We start from the raw sequence: 17,500 nt of genomic DNA, 5'->3' as shown, positions 1-17,500 counted from the left end.
TCTTTCTTCATGTGCTCACTTCACCCTGCTTCCTCAGCATTTTTCTTTCAGCCAATTTTGTCATTATATTGTTTCCGGGCAACGGAGGCGCGGCACAAATTGCGCGTAAACAGCTTCAAGGATTACGAACCTGGTTAGTGGGGGTAAAAAAAAATTATTAAAAAAAAAAACGGGTATGGGTTAGGGGTAGGGGGTGGGGGTGGGGGGGGGGGGGGGGGCGGGGGGATAGAAGGGGCGGTGCTGGTACTGATGGTGATGATTCGCGCAGCTGCAGTTATTCACCGACCGGCGAAGGCCGTTGTGTGTGTGTGTGTGTGTGTGTGTGTGTGTGTGTGTGTGTGAGTATGTGTGTGTGTGTGTTTGTGTGTGTGTGTGTGTGTGTGTGTGTGTGTGTGTAAGTGCGTGTATGTACGTGTGTGTGTGTGTGTGTATAAGTGCGTGTATGTACGTGTGTGTGTGTGTGTGTGTGTAAGTGCGTGTATGTACGTGTGTGTGTGTGTGTGTGTGTGTGTGTGTAAATGCGTGTATGTACGTGTGTGTGTGTGTGTGTGTTTGTGTGTGTGTAAGTGCGTGTGTGTGCATGTGTGTGTGTGTGTGTGCGTGTGACTTGACTTGACTTGACTTGACTTGACTTCATTTATTGTCATAAAATCCCGAAGGATTAATAGACACAACAAAGAACAAAGGGAACAAAGAAATAAACGGTCATCTAATACGCATGCACTGAAATACATAGTTGGCAAGTGTTTTTTGACAGTCATCGCAGGTGAATAAATCACTTGGTTTTAGTATATTGTTTTGTATGTTTCTAGAGATCACATTTGATTGATGATCATACTGCTGTATAGTAGTGATTAGATGGCTTCGCAAATTATGAAATAAGATACACGAATCTAAGAAATGCAATTCATCTTCAACAACTTCACATATAGCACATAACCTCTCTTCTCTGGGAATGTTTGCATATCTTCCTCGTTCGATGTTTAAATAATGTGCGCTTATTCTGAGTTGACAAAGAGCTTGTTTGTGAGCAGGATCGATTTTATCAGTTAGATAATTCTCAATTTGATAATCGTTTCTTTTAATTTTGTTGTAGAAATCTAATCTACTGTATTCAGTTTTTGTCTGTTTCCAGAATTGTACATATCTATTTCTTAGTTGTTGGCGTAATGTAAATTTAAGCCTGCTGTTACTAAATGTCGACTGATTGTTCCAAACATGACCTAATCCTACATTGTGAAGAATATTCTTTACAAATTGTATCCATGGATTTTCAATTGTGTCTGGTTGGTTCATCATCGACATATAGACCTTTTTGATATGGCTATCATTATGTGCATCCAGAATATGAGTCCAGTGGTCAAGAACTCTGCAAGCAATATGAATTCCAACTGGAAATCTGCCCAGTTCGGCTAGAGTTGGCAGATTCATTGCTTTAGAATGTACCCCTAGAAGCAGTTTGCAAAATTTTATATGCATTTGTTCATGTGAATGTTTCGAAGAAATACAATTTCTAAAGAAATCTGTCATTCCTGTATTGAATGAATTGGTAGTTTTTGTTTCAGCCCATGGGAACCAAATATCGGATCCATATGATAATATAGGTAAAACAAGTGAATCAAAAAGCTGCAGCACAATATCCAAACGAATATCTTGCTTTTTAACGATTCGTCGGAGGGAGTGTGCTGCTTTTAATGCCTGTTTGGCTAGATGCTCTTGGGCAAATGAGAACGTTCCAGTTTTGTGAAATAATATACCCAAGTACTTGTATTGATCAGTTGTCTGGATTATATCATTGCCTATTGTGAAAATAACAGGCACTTTGGGATCGGTGTGTGTGAAAACTATTACTTTAGTTTTATCTATGTTAATTTTTAGATCCCAGTTTTCACAATACAGATTGAGTTTATCTAGTTTCCTTTGTAATCCTATCTTTGTCGTGGACAAAATTACTAGGTCATCAGCATATAGTAAACATGAAACACTATCACTTTTGTCAAGGTGTGTGTGCGTGCGTGCATATGTGTATGTATGTATGTAAGTGCGTGTGTGTACGTGTGTATGTGTGTGTGTGTGTGTGTGTGTGTGTACATGTGTGTACATGTGTGTGTATATGCGTATGTGTGTGCGCGTGTGTGCCGTGCACATGCGAGACTCTCGCTTCCTTGTCAGGGCCAGGGTGTTCTGTCCACTGGGCCACCGCCTGACTCTTTCCCTGCGCCCAGGACTGAGGAAGTAAACATGCGGATTTATAAAAAAAAAAAAAAAAAAAAAACGCAGCCCTGCTTTTGCTATCAGTTCCTCCTACACCCTACGAATTCCAGAGTTCCAGAGGCTGCAGAACAACATAATCCTCAACTTCCGCCTTCCCATTTTGTCAACAGTCTGCAGGCTCCAAGAATAAGATGCAAGGCATGAATATGAGAGACACAGAGAGAGAGAGAGAGAGAGAGAGAGAGAGGTGGGGGGGGATATGGAGATACAGACACAAAGGGAAATTGATAGAGAGAGAGGGTGGGGGAGGTGAGAGTGGGAAGAGAGAATGTGAGGGGAAATAGAGGGAGAGAGATACAGACAAAAAGGGAAATTGTGAGAGAGAGAGAGAGAGAGAGAGAGAGAGAGAGAGAGAGGAAGGGAGAGAGAGAGGGAGAGAGAAAGAGAGAGGGAGTGAGAGAGAAAAAGAGAGAGAGAGAGGGAGTGAGAGATACAGACACAAAGGAATATATATATATATATATATATATAGAGAGAGAGAGAGAGAGAGTTTTGTGTGCGTGAGTTTGTGTGTGTGTGTGTGTGTACGCGCGTCTACGCGTATGCACGTGAGGGCATGCAAGCGCGTGATTACCCAACAAGCACTCAGTCATATAATGTTATTTATGCCTCCCCCCTTCCCACCCCCACTCCCTCCCCAATACTTACCCTCTAGTCCCTGAACCTCAATACAACCCTTCCCTCCCTCCTTCACCTGCTTCGCTTCCAGAGCACGAGTTCACCGCCAATATAGGGCAATATCCCCCTTCTCCTTCCTCCCTTCCCCCCCTCCCCCCCCCCAACCCTCTCCCCTCCGCCCCGGGCTAACTCCCCCGCCCTCCAATAATAAATATATTGATAATAAAAAACAAACAAACAACCAAAATAAACAAACAAACAAAAAACCACCACAAAACCAACCCTCTCCAACCCCTCAAAAAAACAGCGTGCACTGTACTTTTTTTTTAAGACCTCGAAACCTTTCACTCCTTCATCACTTTTCTCCACACCCACACCCACACCCACCCACACATACTACATGCCTGTTTGTGAATCACACAGTTAGTCAGAGGCGTATGGGAAGAAGTAAGAGAGACAGACAGACAGACAGACACACACACACACAGAGAGAGGACCCCCAGATGTTTCTATACAGAGAATGGCAAAGAGAATATCATCAGCTCCAGGCTGTACGACGAATGACGCGGAGGTTTCTGGAACCGGGAGGAAGGTGGTAGAATAGTTAAGACGCTTATCTGCCGAGACAGTAGTACAGGGGTCTTTAGTTCGATTGCGGCTTTTGCCCTTTCACTTTTCCGAGTTTGACTGGAAAATCAAACTGAACGTCCAGTTATTCGGATGAGGCAATAAAGCGAGATCCCGTGTCCGAAACCCACTGTGGCTGCCTTCACCTCTACACTCCATCTCGCTCACTACGATCAGCTTCGGATCCACTCCACTTGCGTATACCTAGATTCAAACTCTCGACTGTTGGCCGCCGTTCTTTCTCTGTCTCTGGACCTTGCAATTGGAATGAACTTCCTCTTTCGCTTCGTCAAGTCTCCACACCCAGCTCTTTCAAGTCTGACCTTAAAACCCACCTCTTCCCAAAATAGCCTCCCTTCCCTGCCTCTTCCTTGTCTTTAGTTTCTCCAGTTTTAGAGTTATGCGTGCGTGAGAATGACTGATGCAAAAGCGCTTAGATTTGTCTATGCACAAGATTCAGCGCTATATAAGTGCCATTATTATTATTATTATTAGTAGTAGTAGTAGTAGTATTAACCCATGGTAAAATGAAAAAAAACAAACAAAAGTGTTGTTCCATGGCAAAACTCTGCGAAAGAAATCCACCCTTGATAGATAGAGAAAAAAAAATATATATATATGCATGCACAAAAGGCCTGACTGGCATGTTTGGGTTATGCTGATGTCAGGCATCTCCGTGACAGATGTGGTGTAACGTACTGACGCCTCCTTGAGACCGGCATTGAAAATGAAACCTTGATCAGGGAGGTATATGACCTAAGGTCTTGCAGAACCACACACGCACACACACACACGCACGCACACACACACACACACACACACACACACACACACACACACACACACACACACGCACGCACGCGCGCACACACACACACACACACACACACACACACACACACACGCACGCACGCGCGCGCGCACACACACACACACACACACACACACACACACACACACACACACAACACAACACAACAGCACAGCGAACAGATAGTGGCCTTGTAGGCTACCTAAATCAAATCAAACATAATAATTATACTAAAAGTGGAAACAGCGAACACAGCGACCGACTGGGAAACGAGGACCCCGTACCTCCCCCCCCCAACCCCTTCCCCTCCCCTCCCCCGCTCTCCCAACCCACCTCCGCATCCCGAAACCACCGCCCACCCACCCTGTTTCCATCTGGGTTGGAATCATCATGCGCGAGCCAGGAAAGGTATACTCATCTAAACCTCTGTTGGTGGTCTGCGTGCAAGACCTTCAGAATGAGACGGCAAACCGAGTTTCTGTGGAAAAAAGAATGCACTAGGCACAGGTATTAAAAACAAACAAACAAACACGGAAACTACAGAGTAATCCCTAGGTAAATGTTTGTATAAACATCCTTTTGATTGATCGGGGGAACCAAAAAATTAATTTGCGGACACTTAGGTAACTTAGTTGGCAGGTACGTAAGTGAGTGAGTGAGTGAGTGAGTGAGTGAGTGAGTGAGTGAGTGAGTGAGTACGTGAGTACGTGAGTGAGTACGTGAGTGAGTGAGTGAGTGAGTGAGTGAGTACGTGAATGAGTACGTGAGTGAATGAGTGAGTACGTAAGTGAGTAAGTAAGTGAGTGAGTGAGTGGATGGGAAACTGGGTAGAAGGTAGGAAGGTAGGTAAGTAAGGAAAGTAAACAAACAAATAAATGAATAAATGGGGTGTTGGGGGGGGGGGGGGAGTGAGATTTAAAAAAAAAAATCAAAAGAATATACGTGACAGGCAAGCAACAGCTTGAACGAGCCCCAAGTGACTGTAACATTGCGCGGACAGGTTGGAAAAAAAAAAAGAAAAAAAAAAGAAAGAAAAAAAAAAGAGACGAAGAAAATCATCAAAAGACAAAACGTTTACTCTTGCGTTCGCGAGTCTGTTCGTTCGTCTTCGTCAGTGTTGCATCGCGCACGTTGGCACCAAGCAAAAGGCAAGAAGTGAAAAGTTCCCATCCGGTTTTCCTGTTCACTTGACCCTGCACCCTGTGTTTTTCTCTTCATCCCGTTTTGTGATTATATTGTTTCCAGGCAACGGAGCCGCGGCGCTACAGCGTAAACAGTTTAAAAAAAAAAACAACGTAAGTGGTAAACCTGGTGGCAGACACCCCCCACCCTTCCCCCACCCCCACCCCACCCCCCCCCCCCAAAAAAAACTATACCGTTTAGGGAGCTGCGGGAAGGGTGGCGGTGGTACTTTTGTGCTTTTGTATACCATATACCTACCTCACTGAGCTGGGTAGGAGGAGCTCGATGGTATATGTATCAGCATACCCGTGTGTGTGTGTGTGTGTGTGTGTGTGTGTGTGTGTGTGTGTGTGTGTGTGTGTGTGTTTGTCTCTGTGTGTGTTTGTCTCTGTGTGTTTGTCTGTGTGTGTGTGTGTGTGTGTGTGTGTGTGTGTGTGTGTGTGTGTGTGTGTGTGTGTGTGTGTGTGTGTGTGTGTGTGTGTGTGTTTGTATTTGTCTGTGTTTGTGTTTGTGTGTGTATGTGCAGTACACAGGCACGCGCAGACACACACGCACAAACATGCGCACGCGCGGGTGAACATGGACACACACACACACACACACACACACACACACACACACACACACACACACACACATACATACACACACACAAATACAGGCACTTAAAACAGACTGGCGCCTTCCCTCCCCCTACCCCCGCCTTGCCCACATCTTTCTTTCTGTCTGTCTCCTCTGCCTCCTTTTCATCTTTCTTTTTTTTTTCTTCTTTTTTTTTTAGTTCCCTTCTCTTTCATTTCCTGATCCCCCCCCCACCCCCCACTCCCACCTCCCCACCCACCCACCCCCCCCAAAAAAAAAAACAAAAAAAAAAACACACACACAAGGAAAAGAAAGCAGGTCTTTGCTCCATGCAGGCTCGTCTCTCCGTCTGTGCACTTAACTTGCCAGCGCAAGAACAAATGAATCTGACGATCAAAAACGTCACCCCACTGAATTTTACTCTGCATCATGTACCCACGTGTAGACACCCACACTTAACTCCCCCCCCCTCCCCTCTCCTCCCCCACCCCCACCCCCAACACACACACACACACACACACACACATACACACACACACACACACACACACACACACACACACACACACACCTCCCTGATTCAACACAAATTACAATATTTACCACATTCTATACTTGTGCAGTACACAATAACGTGAAGAAAAATAAAGTGTCAAGATTAAAAAAAAAAAAATCAAATGGTATAGTTATTGCTTCGAAACCGTTGTACAAAACAAACACGTACAGTGACAAAATCACAGGTAACACCACACTATACTGGACTTCCATGACATATCCCATTCTCTTTATCAAAGAGTTGAAGCTGTATTCATTATCAGAGCTCGGGTTTGGGATACAGTACTCTTAATTAAGAAAATCACGAAAATAACTGAAACAAATTGCGAGAAAAGTTTGGGTTTTTTTTTTCGGGGGAGGCGGGGGGGTGCGGGGGGGGGGGGGATTGGGGTGATGGGAGAGGGGGGAGGTGAGGGGAGGACGCGAGGGTTCTTCTACGTATTCTACTACGTGCAATCATAATATATACAGCATAGAATCAAAATTTGAAGAGAACCCAAGTCTTGGATTAAAAAAAAAAAAAAAAAATAAAAAAAAAAATGTTTAACCACTTTTCCTCACAGCAGAGTGACTACACTACTGTACAGTGTTGGCTGGCAGCAACGGTGCTGGGAGGCGATGCTTGCTGCTTGCTCCTTCCTGTGAGAGGAGGGATAAGATGTAGTAGACAGGACAGCTGTGGTAAACAGGGGCGAAACACACGGTTCACAAACAAATAAGGACCACTCGTTTATTTTGGGAACTTGCAGTTTTACAGATTAAAGATTTTTTTGTTTTTTTTTTTGTTTTTTTTTGTATTTCTTTTTATCACAACAGATTTCTCTGTGTGAAATTCGGGCTGCTCTCCCCAGGGAGAGCGCATCGCTATACTACAGCGCCACCTTTTTTTTCTTCTTTTTCTTCTTTTTTTTTCTTTTTTTTTTCCTGTGTGCAGTTTTATTTGTTTTTCTACAGAATTTTGCCAGGAACAACCCGTTTGTTGCCGTGGGTTCTTTTACGTGCGCTAAGTGCATGCTGCACACGGGACCACGGTTTATCGTCTCATCTGAATGACTAGTGTCCAGACCACCACTCAAGGTCTAGTGGAGTGGGAGAAAATATCGGCGGCTGAGCCGTGATTCGAACCAGCGCGCTCAGATTCTCTCCCTTGCTAGGCGGACGCGTTACCTCTAGGCCATCACTCCTGCTAAGGTGTGTAGTATGGTGAATCTAGCAAATAAAATGAGCACACCACTCATAATAAACAGTGGTGCTTTCTTGCATTTCCTTTTACAACAAAATTCCACAGCTATAGTTTATAAATCTCTGAATGACTTTGAATTTTTGACAAAAAGTTCGATTTTCCAAGCTATTCGTGACAAATTGTGACTAAAAGTTCGATTTTCCAGCTATCCGTGACAAATTTTGACTAAGAGTTTGATTTTCCAAGCTATTCGTGACAATTTTTGACTAAAAGTTCGATTTTCCAAGCTATTCGTGACAATTTTTGACAAAAAGTTCGATTTTCCAAGCTATTCGTGACAATTTTTGACTAAAAGTTTGATTTTCCAAGCTATTCGTGACAATTTTTGACAAAAAGTTCGATTTTCCAAGCTATTCGTGACAATTTTTGACTAAAAGTTTGATTTTCCAAGCTATCCGTGACAATTTTTGACTAAGAGTTTGATTTTCCAAGCTATTCGTGACAAATTGTGACTAAAAGTTCGATTTTCCAAGCTATTCGTGACAATTTTTGACTAAAAGTTTGATTTTCCAAGCTATCCGTGACAATTTTTGACTAAGAGTTTGATTTTCCAAGCTATTCATGACAATTTTTGACAAAAAGTTCGATTTTCCAAGCTATTCGTGACAATTTTTGACTAAAAGTTTGATTTTCCAAGCTATCCGTGACAATTTTTGACTAAGAGTTTGATTTTCCAAGCTATTCGTGACAAATTGTGACTAAAAGTTCGATTTTCCAAGCTATTCGTGACAATTTTTGACTAAAAGTTTGATTTTCCAAGCTATTCGTGACAATTTTTGACTAAAAGTTTGATTTTCCAAGCTATTCGTGACAATTTTTGACTAAAAGTTTGATTTTCCAAGCTATTCGTGACAATTTTTTTACTAAAAGTTTGATTTTCCAAGCTATTCGTGACAAATTGTGACTAAAAGTTTGATTTTCCAAGCTATTCGTGACACACATGTCCCTCAGAAAGTCACTTGTGCATTAAGTGAGAGTCTGGTGGTAGATCTTAAAGCAACCTTCGTAATTTAAACCATCTGTCGATTTGTTTAAGACATTCTCTCGACTGCGGCTGGCGCGCTTGCCGCGAGTTGTATGGCGTACCAGAGCGGTCAGTATTTTAGCAAATCACAGCTTTCGAAAACTTAATTTGTTAATTATGACCACATGCCAAACTTTTGTGCGTCCTAGGATATTATTCTTGTTATAGGTGACTTTATTCTAACTTTTGAGAAGAAAAAATATATACATTGCAGCGATTTCCATTGAAAAATTAGTTTCGGTAGACTATGAAGAAGAAAAAGAAACGTGCTATTATGAAGTGGTCCTCAATTTTTGTTGTGCAGTGTGTGGTGTGAACACGTTTCCTGTCTGGGGGAGAGGGGGCAGCGAAGCCTGGTCCTTATCTGTCGACACGTGACCTGGTGTCTGGCACCAGTCATAGCGCCGTGGGAAGAGAGAGAGAACAGCCAACAGTTTTCACTTTCAGTTTCTACAACGAATTTCATTGTTTATTTACTCTTTTATTCACTAACAAAACCACACCATTTTTTTGGTGGGGATATGCTCAAATCATGCATGGACAAAGTTGTAAACTTTCGGTCAAATTGTTGCAAAAACAGACAGAGTTGTGTATATTTGAATGAAAGTGTGGGTAATTTTTCCACCCATGAGATGAGGCGAAAGTTTTATCAAGGAGGCATCAGTGTGTTCGGACAAAGCCATACACGCTGCCCACCATCAGCTAGGCAGATGCTTGACCAGCAGCATAACCCAACGCGCTTAGTCAGGCCTTGAGTGCATGCATACATATTTGTGTACCTATCAGAGTGGATTTTCAGCCAACAACAGACTACGATGATGATGACGATGATGATGTGGATAATTATAATTATACTGTAGATGTATACTTATTTATTTTTAACACCATTTCAATTGATTTTCAGTCAGTTTGTAACAGTCTCTATCTTACCGTACTTGGTATCAAGAATAGTTGAAAAAAGGGAGGTTTTTTTGGTTTGTTCTTTTGTTTTGTTTTGTTTTCATTTAGAACCTTATTACCAGCATTCAAACATTTCAAGTGGGTTCATCTCAAACCTTTCCAAAAATGGCTGCTCTGAAGATAAACTGTTGCCGCTGTGAAGCATCGCCATACTAGTAATATTGCCTTCATCACGTTCTTGTTCTTTTTCGTTTGGCCAAGTTCGCTCTGTGTATCTTTCATCCCGTAATAATCACAGTGCGTTCACCGACAGCAACACCCATAATGGCACGTACAATAAAAAAATAAAAATAAAAAATAAAATAAAATAAAAGCAGAAAAAAGTGTAAGTGTGTGTGAAAAAAAGCAGAAAAAAGGGTAAGTGTGTGTGAAAAAAAGCAGAAAAAAGTGTATGTGTGTGTGTGTGTGTGTGTGTGTGTGTGTGTGTGTGTGTGTGTGTGTGTGTGTGTGTGTGTGTGTGTGTGTGTGTGTGTGTGTGTGTGTGTGTGTGTGTGTGTGTGTGTGTGTGTGTGTGAGATAGAGAGAGAGGGGGGAAGCCCGTTCTTTGATATCTATTTTGTTTGTTGGTGTTCATTTTTCTTTCTCCTTGGGGCGTTTAATCTGACTTCACCGCGAATTCGGCTGACTTCACTAGCATCAGGGAGAAAACTAGGATCTCATACGTGCATAAATCTTCTTCTTCTTCTTCTTCTTCTTCTTCTTAACTCTGGGGTGAAGAGACAGTGGGGCGTTGCACGCACAGAACTGTTCACATGACTTCTCCAGGTCTGTCAGTTATGTGCCAACGCCGCCGCCCCCACTCCCCACCCACTCACACACACACACACACACACACATAATAATAATAATAATAATAATAACTGATTATATCTCCTTTTCTCTTCTTCTTCTCCTCCTCTGTGAAGTCATTGGGGCGCCGCACAGAAGAACTAGTCACCAGATTCCCACAGGTCTGTTTTGCTTTGTGTGTCAAAGCCTGGGTCTCTGCACATGGTTTCCCCGTCCATTCTACAATGCTGTCATTCCATCGTCGTTTTTCTTTCTGTCCATCCCCCATACCAAAGACGTTAGCTGAGAAATACCAATATTCAAGACGAAAGCGATGCCTGTAACTTGATCATGCCCAAGAGCTGTGTCTAATACCAACTTTGGATTTTAGAACAAAAATCGAAAGCCCAACAAGACATGAAACTGACACCACGATTGTGGCGACAAGCGAAGCGAAATGGATTTTAGAACAAAAATCGAAAGCCCAACAAGACATGAAACTGACACCATGATGGTGGCGACAAGCGAAGCGAAATGTCACATCACTTTGACAGACACCCCCACCGGGTGAAAACGACAAGGCTTTCTGTAAGTTGTGCCAGTGAGAACCTTGCGGATTGCGGCGTCAAAAACTCTTTTATCTGTTTCACGTGCTTGAATGATGGGCGTGGTTTCAACACATTTCTGTCAAGGAGAATGCGAGATAATTAATAATGACCGATTTATTTTCCTTGAAACAACTCTTTTTTTAATTATTTTTTTTTAATACTAATCCCACCTTATGTTGAATTGGGTCATCCATTCATTCATCCGCATTCATTCATTTATTCATTCATTCATTTATTCATACATTCATTCGTTCGTTCGTTTGTTCGTTCGTTCGTTTATTTATTTATTATTTTTAGAACCAGAGAGTCAGAGTTTTCAAAAGAGTCCGTGTAAGTGATTAAAATCTCTGTGAGTGAAGCGGGTTAGATCTTCATACGCAGAACACACACACACATGTTTCCAGTTTTCACGTTTCAACTTTAATTAAACCTTCGGCCCGGTTTAAAGTACGGGGAATAACAATCGTTAACACATAACCATCTCTACATCAACATGAAAGACATCACACAGACTCTCCCACATCTGTCAAAAGTGGGGAAGACAGATATGAGAAAAACAGCTGCATAAACAAATAAAACAAACACCTCCACCTAACAAAAAGAAAAAAAAAGCGCCTCAAGAGGAATTATAATTGTGTTCCATCATGAGAATAAATGCATTTCGCTAACATAATACTGTTTTTGCCAGCAGACAGAACATTCTGTTTGGAGAGTATATATATATATATATATATATATATATATATATATATATATATATATCTTATGATAAAATCTATTCCTATGATTAGACATACGTTAGACATTCCATTATGGAAAGAAATTCGTACCCCTAACACCCATCCAACAACTTTTGATTTTCGCGTGGACTTCAATTTCATTTCCTAATTCAGTTTCAAGTCAGTGACAGCTGCGACGAAAGCGAATTAATGGGAAAACGAAAATGCCAGATAAATGTGATATGTATACATAGATAAATGTGATATGTATACATACTTCTTGCCCATAACTTTTCCTGAAATTGTCTCGAAGAGCTGCCATTGCATATTTGCACAAACTGTCTTTGGCAGAAAATTATTTAGATTCCCAAATACAGTGAAATCCTGTATGAACTACACTTTGTCGAATGAGATCAATCCATGCCGTATGGTGCATGTTGTTAAATATGCATGTTACAGGGGAATATATTGCAATTTAGAAGAGTATTTGTAGGTATCAAAGACCAGTTGATGCGATTAACGTATCATGTTTCCTTTTCCCTCCCTCCCTTCCTTTTCCATTCCTTCCTTTTCCCTCCCTCCCTTCCTTCCTTTTCCCTCCCTCCCTTCCTTCCTTTTCCCTTCCTTCCTTCCTTTTCCCTCCCTTCCTTCCTTCCTTTTCCCTACTTCCTTCCTTCCTTTTCCCTTCCTTCCTTCCTTTTCCCTTCCTTCCTTTTCCCTTCCTTCCTTCCTTTTCCATTCCTTCCTTTTCCCTTCCTTCCTTCCTTTTCCATTCCTTCCTTTTCCCTTCCTTCCTTCCTTTTCCATTCCTTCCTTTTCCCTTCCTTCCTTCCTTTTCCATTCCTTCCTTTTCCCTTCCTTCCTTCCTTTTCCTCCCTTCCTTCCTTTTCCCTCCCTTCCTTCCTTCCTATTCCCTCCCTCCCTTCCTTCCTTTTCGCCTTCCTCCCTTCCTCTTACTTTCAGACACGTCGACGTGGCGAAACGTGTATGGTCCAGCAAACAAGATTTCACGCCTCCTTGAAGAAAAAAAAATCGAAACTCTACTGACTCTCCCTGACGCGTTCATTTCCTTTGGTGCCAACCAAAAACTTTGGCTTTCTTTCAGATAATGTCAGTGGTCTTGTTTTCTTTACAGACACAGAAAAAAAACCAAAAAACCCCAAACAAAACAACACCCACCCACCCACCCCCACACCCCGCAAAAAAAAAAAAAAAAAAAAAAGGAATCCTGTAGCTGGTTTCATTTCGGTGCTGTGACCATCCAGCCCAGTGGATCTGACCAGTCGTCCTGTGTAGTAGTGGTACTGTTTTACTTACATACAAACTCACCGCCCCTATCTCGCCCATCGCACGCACACACCATACACCATGCACGTCAGAACAGCCGAGAAGTTGCTGTGCAGAGAGAGACGAAATGTTGCTCTCCATACGAACCGCGAAAGAGACGACGTTAACAGCGTTTCACCCCAATTACCACCATCAAAATATTGCAAGCGGAAGGCTTTTATACTGAAGAGGTGAATGTTGACAAAGAATACCACAATTCTGACGACAGAAGCTAAAGGTTGGGTCATTGAGACACCCACTGGACATCCGAGGGGTCTGTGTAGAGGAGAAGAGAGGGTTGGCCGTACTGAGTGAGTTAACTTGAAGCAGTACAGAGAGAAGCTGAAGACACAAGAATGGCTGGCCCTTGAATAGTCTGGCAAGGAAAGGCAGAATTTTCAGTATACCAGCCACTTGGCTAATATATAAATGCTACTGAGCTCGGTGGTACCAGCAGAGAAGGTTAAAAAGTTCTACGAATTCTGGTACTGGTGTACAGTCGTTGCCTGAGATTTTTTTCCCCCTTACATTCTGCCGTGGTCTGTCTCTCTCTCTCTGTCTCTCTGTCTGTCTGTATCTCTGTTTCTCTCTCAATCTTCGCTGTGTCTGTTTATCTCTCTGTCGCCGTACTTCTGTCTGTCTCTTCATTTACGCAGTCAAATAAGTAAGCATTCCTTTTGTTTTAAAAAATGCCAAGGAATGCCTTTCCCTCCGAATAACATTGCGCTAGCTATTCACTGACGGTAGTTTAAAAACAGCTACTATACAGCGCTTTAAAAACCACGCGAAGAAACCATTAACCATTACAAAATACTGATCAATCTGTCTCTCTGTCTGTTTCTGTCACTGTCTGTCTGTCTGTCAGACTCTCTCTCTCTCTCTCTCTCTCTCTCTCTCTCTCTCGCCCCCCCCTCCCTCTCTCTCTCTCTCTCTCTGACTGGATTCTTTTAAAAGCATGTACCGCGCTAATCTATTACCTTTGTTAGAAATAGTTGTCTTCTCTTGTCTGTCTGTCCGTCTGTCTGCCTGTCTGTCTCTCTCTGTCACACACACACACACACACACATACACACACACGCGCGCGCGCGCGCGCGCGCGCACGCACACACACACACACTCTCCCTCTCTCTTCCTCCCCACCTCCGCTCTCTCTCTCTCTCTCTCTCTCTCTCTCTCTCTCTCTCTCTTTCTCTCTCTCAGGGCCTTTTCTGAAATAGCACGAACTTTGTTTATTTGCCTTGCCTTGCTGCTCTGACACGTCGGTTTCAAGACAGCGATCTTCGTTCTTCGCTGAACGTCTAGCCACCAAGCACTCTCTTCCTGCTCAACTCGTACAGCTCCACTGAAACCAGCAGTTCCCTCAAAGGGTCCGCTTTGTATCAGCAGAATCTTCCAGTCTATAGAGTCAAAACATGTCCGTGTCACCCAGCATATCATTTTTGATACATTGTGTTTCTTTATCTAAACTGAACCCTGTCTTCTATCTTCCTCTGCCATTTTGTATATCCTTGTGCATACGAGAGAGAGAGAGAGAGAGAGAGAGAGTACGCATGTGTGTATATGTGTGTGTGTGTGTGGAGGGGGTGGGGGGTATAGGTGAGTGGGGGGGGGAGGGATGCGGGTGTGCCTGCCTGCATGCGTACCTATTATTTGCAAAGTATAAGTATAGAAAAAAAAGTAAGCTTGTTATATATCGTTATTGATTTCTTATTTCTTTTAACGCTTCTTGTGAGTTTGAGGTTACAAAACGATCGAGAGGAAAGGGGATGGGAGAGGGAAACACAGACACAGACACACAGACACACACAGACACACACACACACACACACACACACACACACACACACACACACACACACAAGCAAACAAATAGTTCACACTCTCTTCGTGTCCTGGGCTCCGCTCCTTGCAAAAAGCACAGAGGTAAATACCAAGACCGGTAAGGTTTTGAAAATATCAAAAGTAGGCTCTGCAAACGCTAGGAAGAACAAGTAAACACACACACACACACACACACACACACACACACACACACACACACACACACACACACACACACACACACTCACACACACACATTCAAAACCACTTTCATGCACTGAACCATTCGCTAAACCTCCCTTAAAGCCCACCACCCCATCCCCCTCCCCCCAGACCCCCCCCCCGGCCACACCCATTCCTCCAAACATACATTTCATATACATTATCACTGCACACATCTGACCACACCCCACCTACCCCTTCACACACACAGACACACACACACACACACACACACACACTGCTCTTTCCTTCACAATAAGAATCGACCTTTGAGATGGGATGAAGGGTGCGTGGGGGATGTGGGGGAGGTGGAGGGGGGGGGGGAACTCACCTAAATACCGCTTCCTGTCGAACCACCTGGTTTCCTTGGAAGCGGGTTTGACCACCTCGGGGTGCATGGTGATTCTCTTGTACAGGTCCGTGGACCCCGCCTTGGGCGCCCCCACCAGGTAGAAGTAGGGCACACAGTGCACCGTGCTGGGCTCGCCCTCGCTGGGCGGCTCCATCCAGCACGGGTTCTTATAGTTGGCCAGGTAACGGAACGGGCCCTGGAACATGGATGGAGAGAAGTAGAAATGAGAAACATGGACAGAGAGAGTAGAATTGAGGTGACGAACCGGGCCCCGAAGCATGGACAGAGAGAGTAGAAATGAGATGACGAACCGGGCCCCAAAACATGGACAGAGAGAGTAGAAATGAGATGACGAACCGGGCCCCGAAACATGGACAGAGAGACATGAGGCGACGAATCGGGCCCCGAAACATGGACGGAAAGAGTAGAAATGAGACGACGAATCGGGCCCCAAAACATGGATAGAGAGAGTGGAGATGACGAATCGGGCCCCGATACATGGATGGAGGGAGTAGAAATGAAATGACGAATCGTACTTTGAAACCAGAAGAAAGAGAGAGAGAGAGAGAGAGAGAGAGAGGAAATGTTGAATCGAGCTTTGAAACATGAAGAGAGAGAGCGATAGAGAGAGACAGACAGACAGACACAGACAGAGACAGAGAGACAGACAGACAGACAGAGACAGAGAGAGTGTCGAAATGAGATGATGAATCAGGCCTTGAAACATGGATTGAAAGAGAGCAGAAATGAGATGAAGAATACGGCCTTGAAATATAATATACATGCAAATTAAAAGAGACGAGTCGAAAAAGACACACCAAAAAAAATGGACTGACGTAAAATGCAGTTGAATAAGGCCCTGAAACATGGATAGAGAAAACAGATAGGGAAATGGGCCCTGAGACATGGACAGAGAAAACTGATGGTGAAATGGGTCCTGGAACATGGACAGAGAAAACTGATGGTGAAATGGGTCCTGGAACATGGACAGAGAGAACAGATAGGGAAATGGGCCCTGAAACATGGACAGAGAAAACTGATGGTGAAATGGGTCCTGGAACATGGACAGAGAAAACTGATGGTGAAATGGGCCCTGAAACATGGACAGAGAGAACTGATGGTGAAATGGGTCCTGGAACATGGACAGAGAAAACTGATGGTGAAATGGGCCCTGGAACATGGACAGAGAGAACTGATGGTGAAATGGGCCCTGGAACATGGACAGAAAACAAAGGTAAAAACAGAACAGTCAGAAAGAAGGACTAAAAAGAGAGATGTCAGTTGAAAAAAGGGGCCCTGAAACATTACGTAGAAAATCGTTTTTTAACGGGCCCTAAAACAAGCATGAAGAAAAAAAATACATTAGTCAAAACGGCCACTGAAACGTGGGTATTGAAAATGGGCTTCTTCCTTGTTTGTTGTTTTGACTTGTTTGTTTCTTTTTATCAGGAAAGGGGTGTGGCACCTTGCAGGGGAATAGGGGAGGGTGGTAGGGGGTTGGGTGGGATGTTGGTGGTGTGTGCGGCGGGGCGGACCTCAGACTAGAAGGCATGCATTGGCAAAGGTGGAGACTGGACGCCCACGGGCACTTCTTTCCCACGAATATGTAAGCGCACCGCACCACGTATTGTTTGATCTCTAAACTGGTTCTTTACCAAAATACGTTTAGCTGTCATAAGGGACAGAGAGCAAGCCAAAGATAAGCCAGAGAAAATCTCCGAAACTGCAATGCCAGTAGCTATCTACACATGAATTTAAATGAATCCAGAAATGAATGCCTATAAGGTGAATAAGTGAAAAGGCAATTA

At 43.5% G+C, this 17,500-nt stretch overlaps 1 protein-coding gene across 1 annotated transcript in view; it reads right to left on the bottom strand.

Moving 5' to 3' along the window:
* Positions 1-17,500, bottom strand: part of LOC143299048 (carbohydrate sulfotransferase 15-like) — an 83,962-nt gene that overhangs the window by 27,729 nt on the left and 38,733 nt on the right. The window contains exon 3 of the mRNA XM_076612140.1: positions 15,672-15,888. Coding sequence (XP_076468255.1) covers positions 15,672-15,888 — 217 coding nt within the window. The remainder of the gene's footprint in view (positions 1-15,671; positions 15,889-17,500) is intronic.

This window comes from Babylonia areolata, chromosome 24, assembly GCF_041734735.1.
Source record: "Babylonia areolata isolate BAREFJ2019XMU chromosome 24, ASM4173473v1, whole genome shotgun sequence".
Lineage (NCBI taxonomy): Eukaryota > Metazoa > Mollusca > Gastropoda > Neogastropoda > Buccinidae > Babylonia > Babylonia areolata.
Note: the sequence above shows the minus strand (reverse complement) of the source record. Positions and strands in the feature narration are given on the sequence as shown.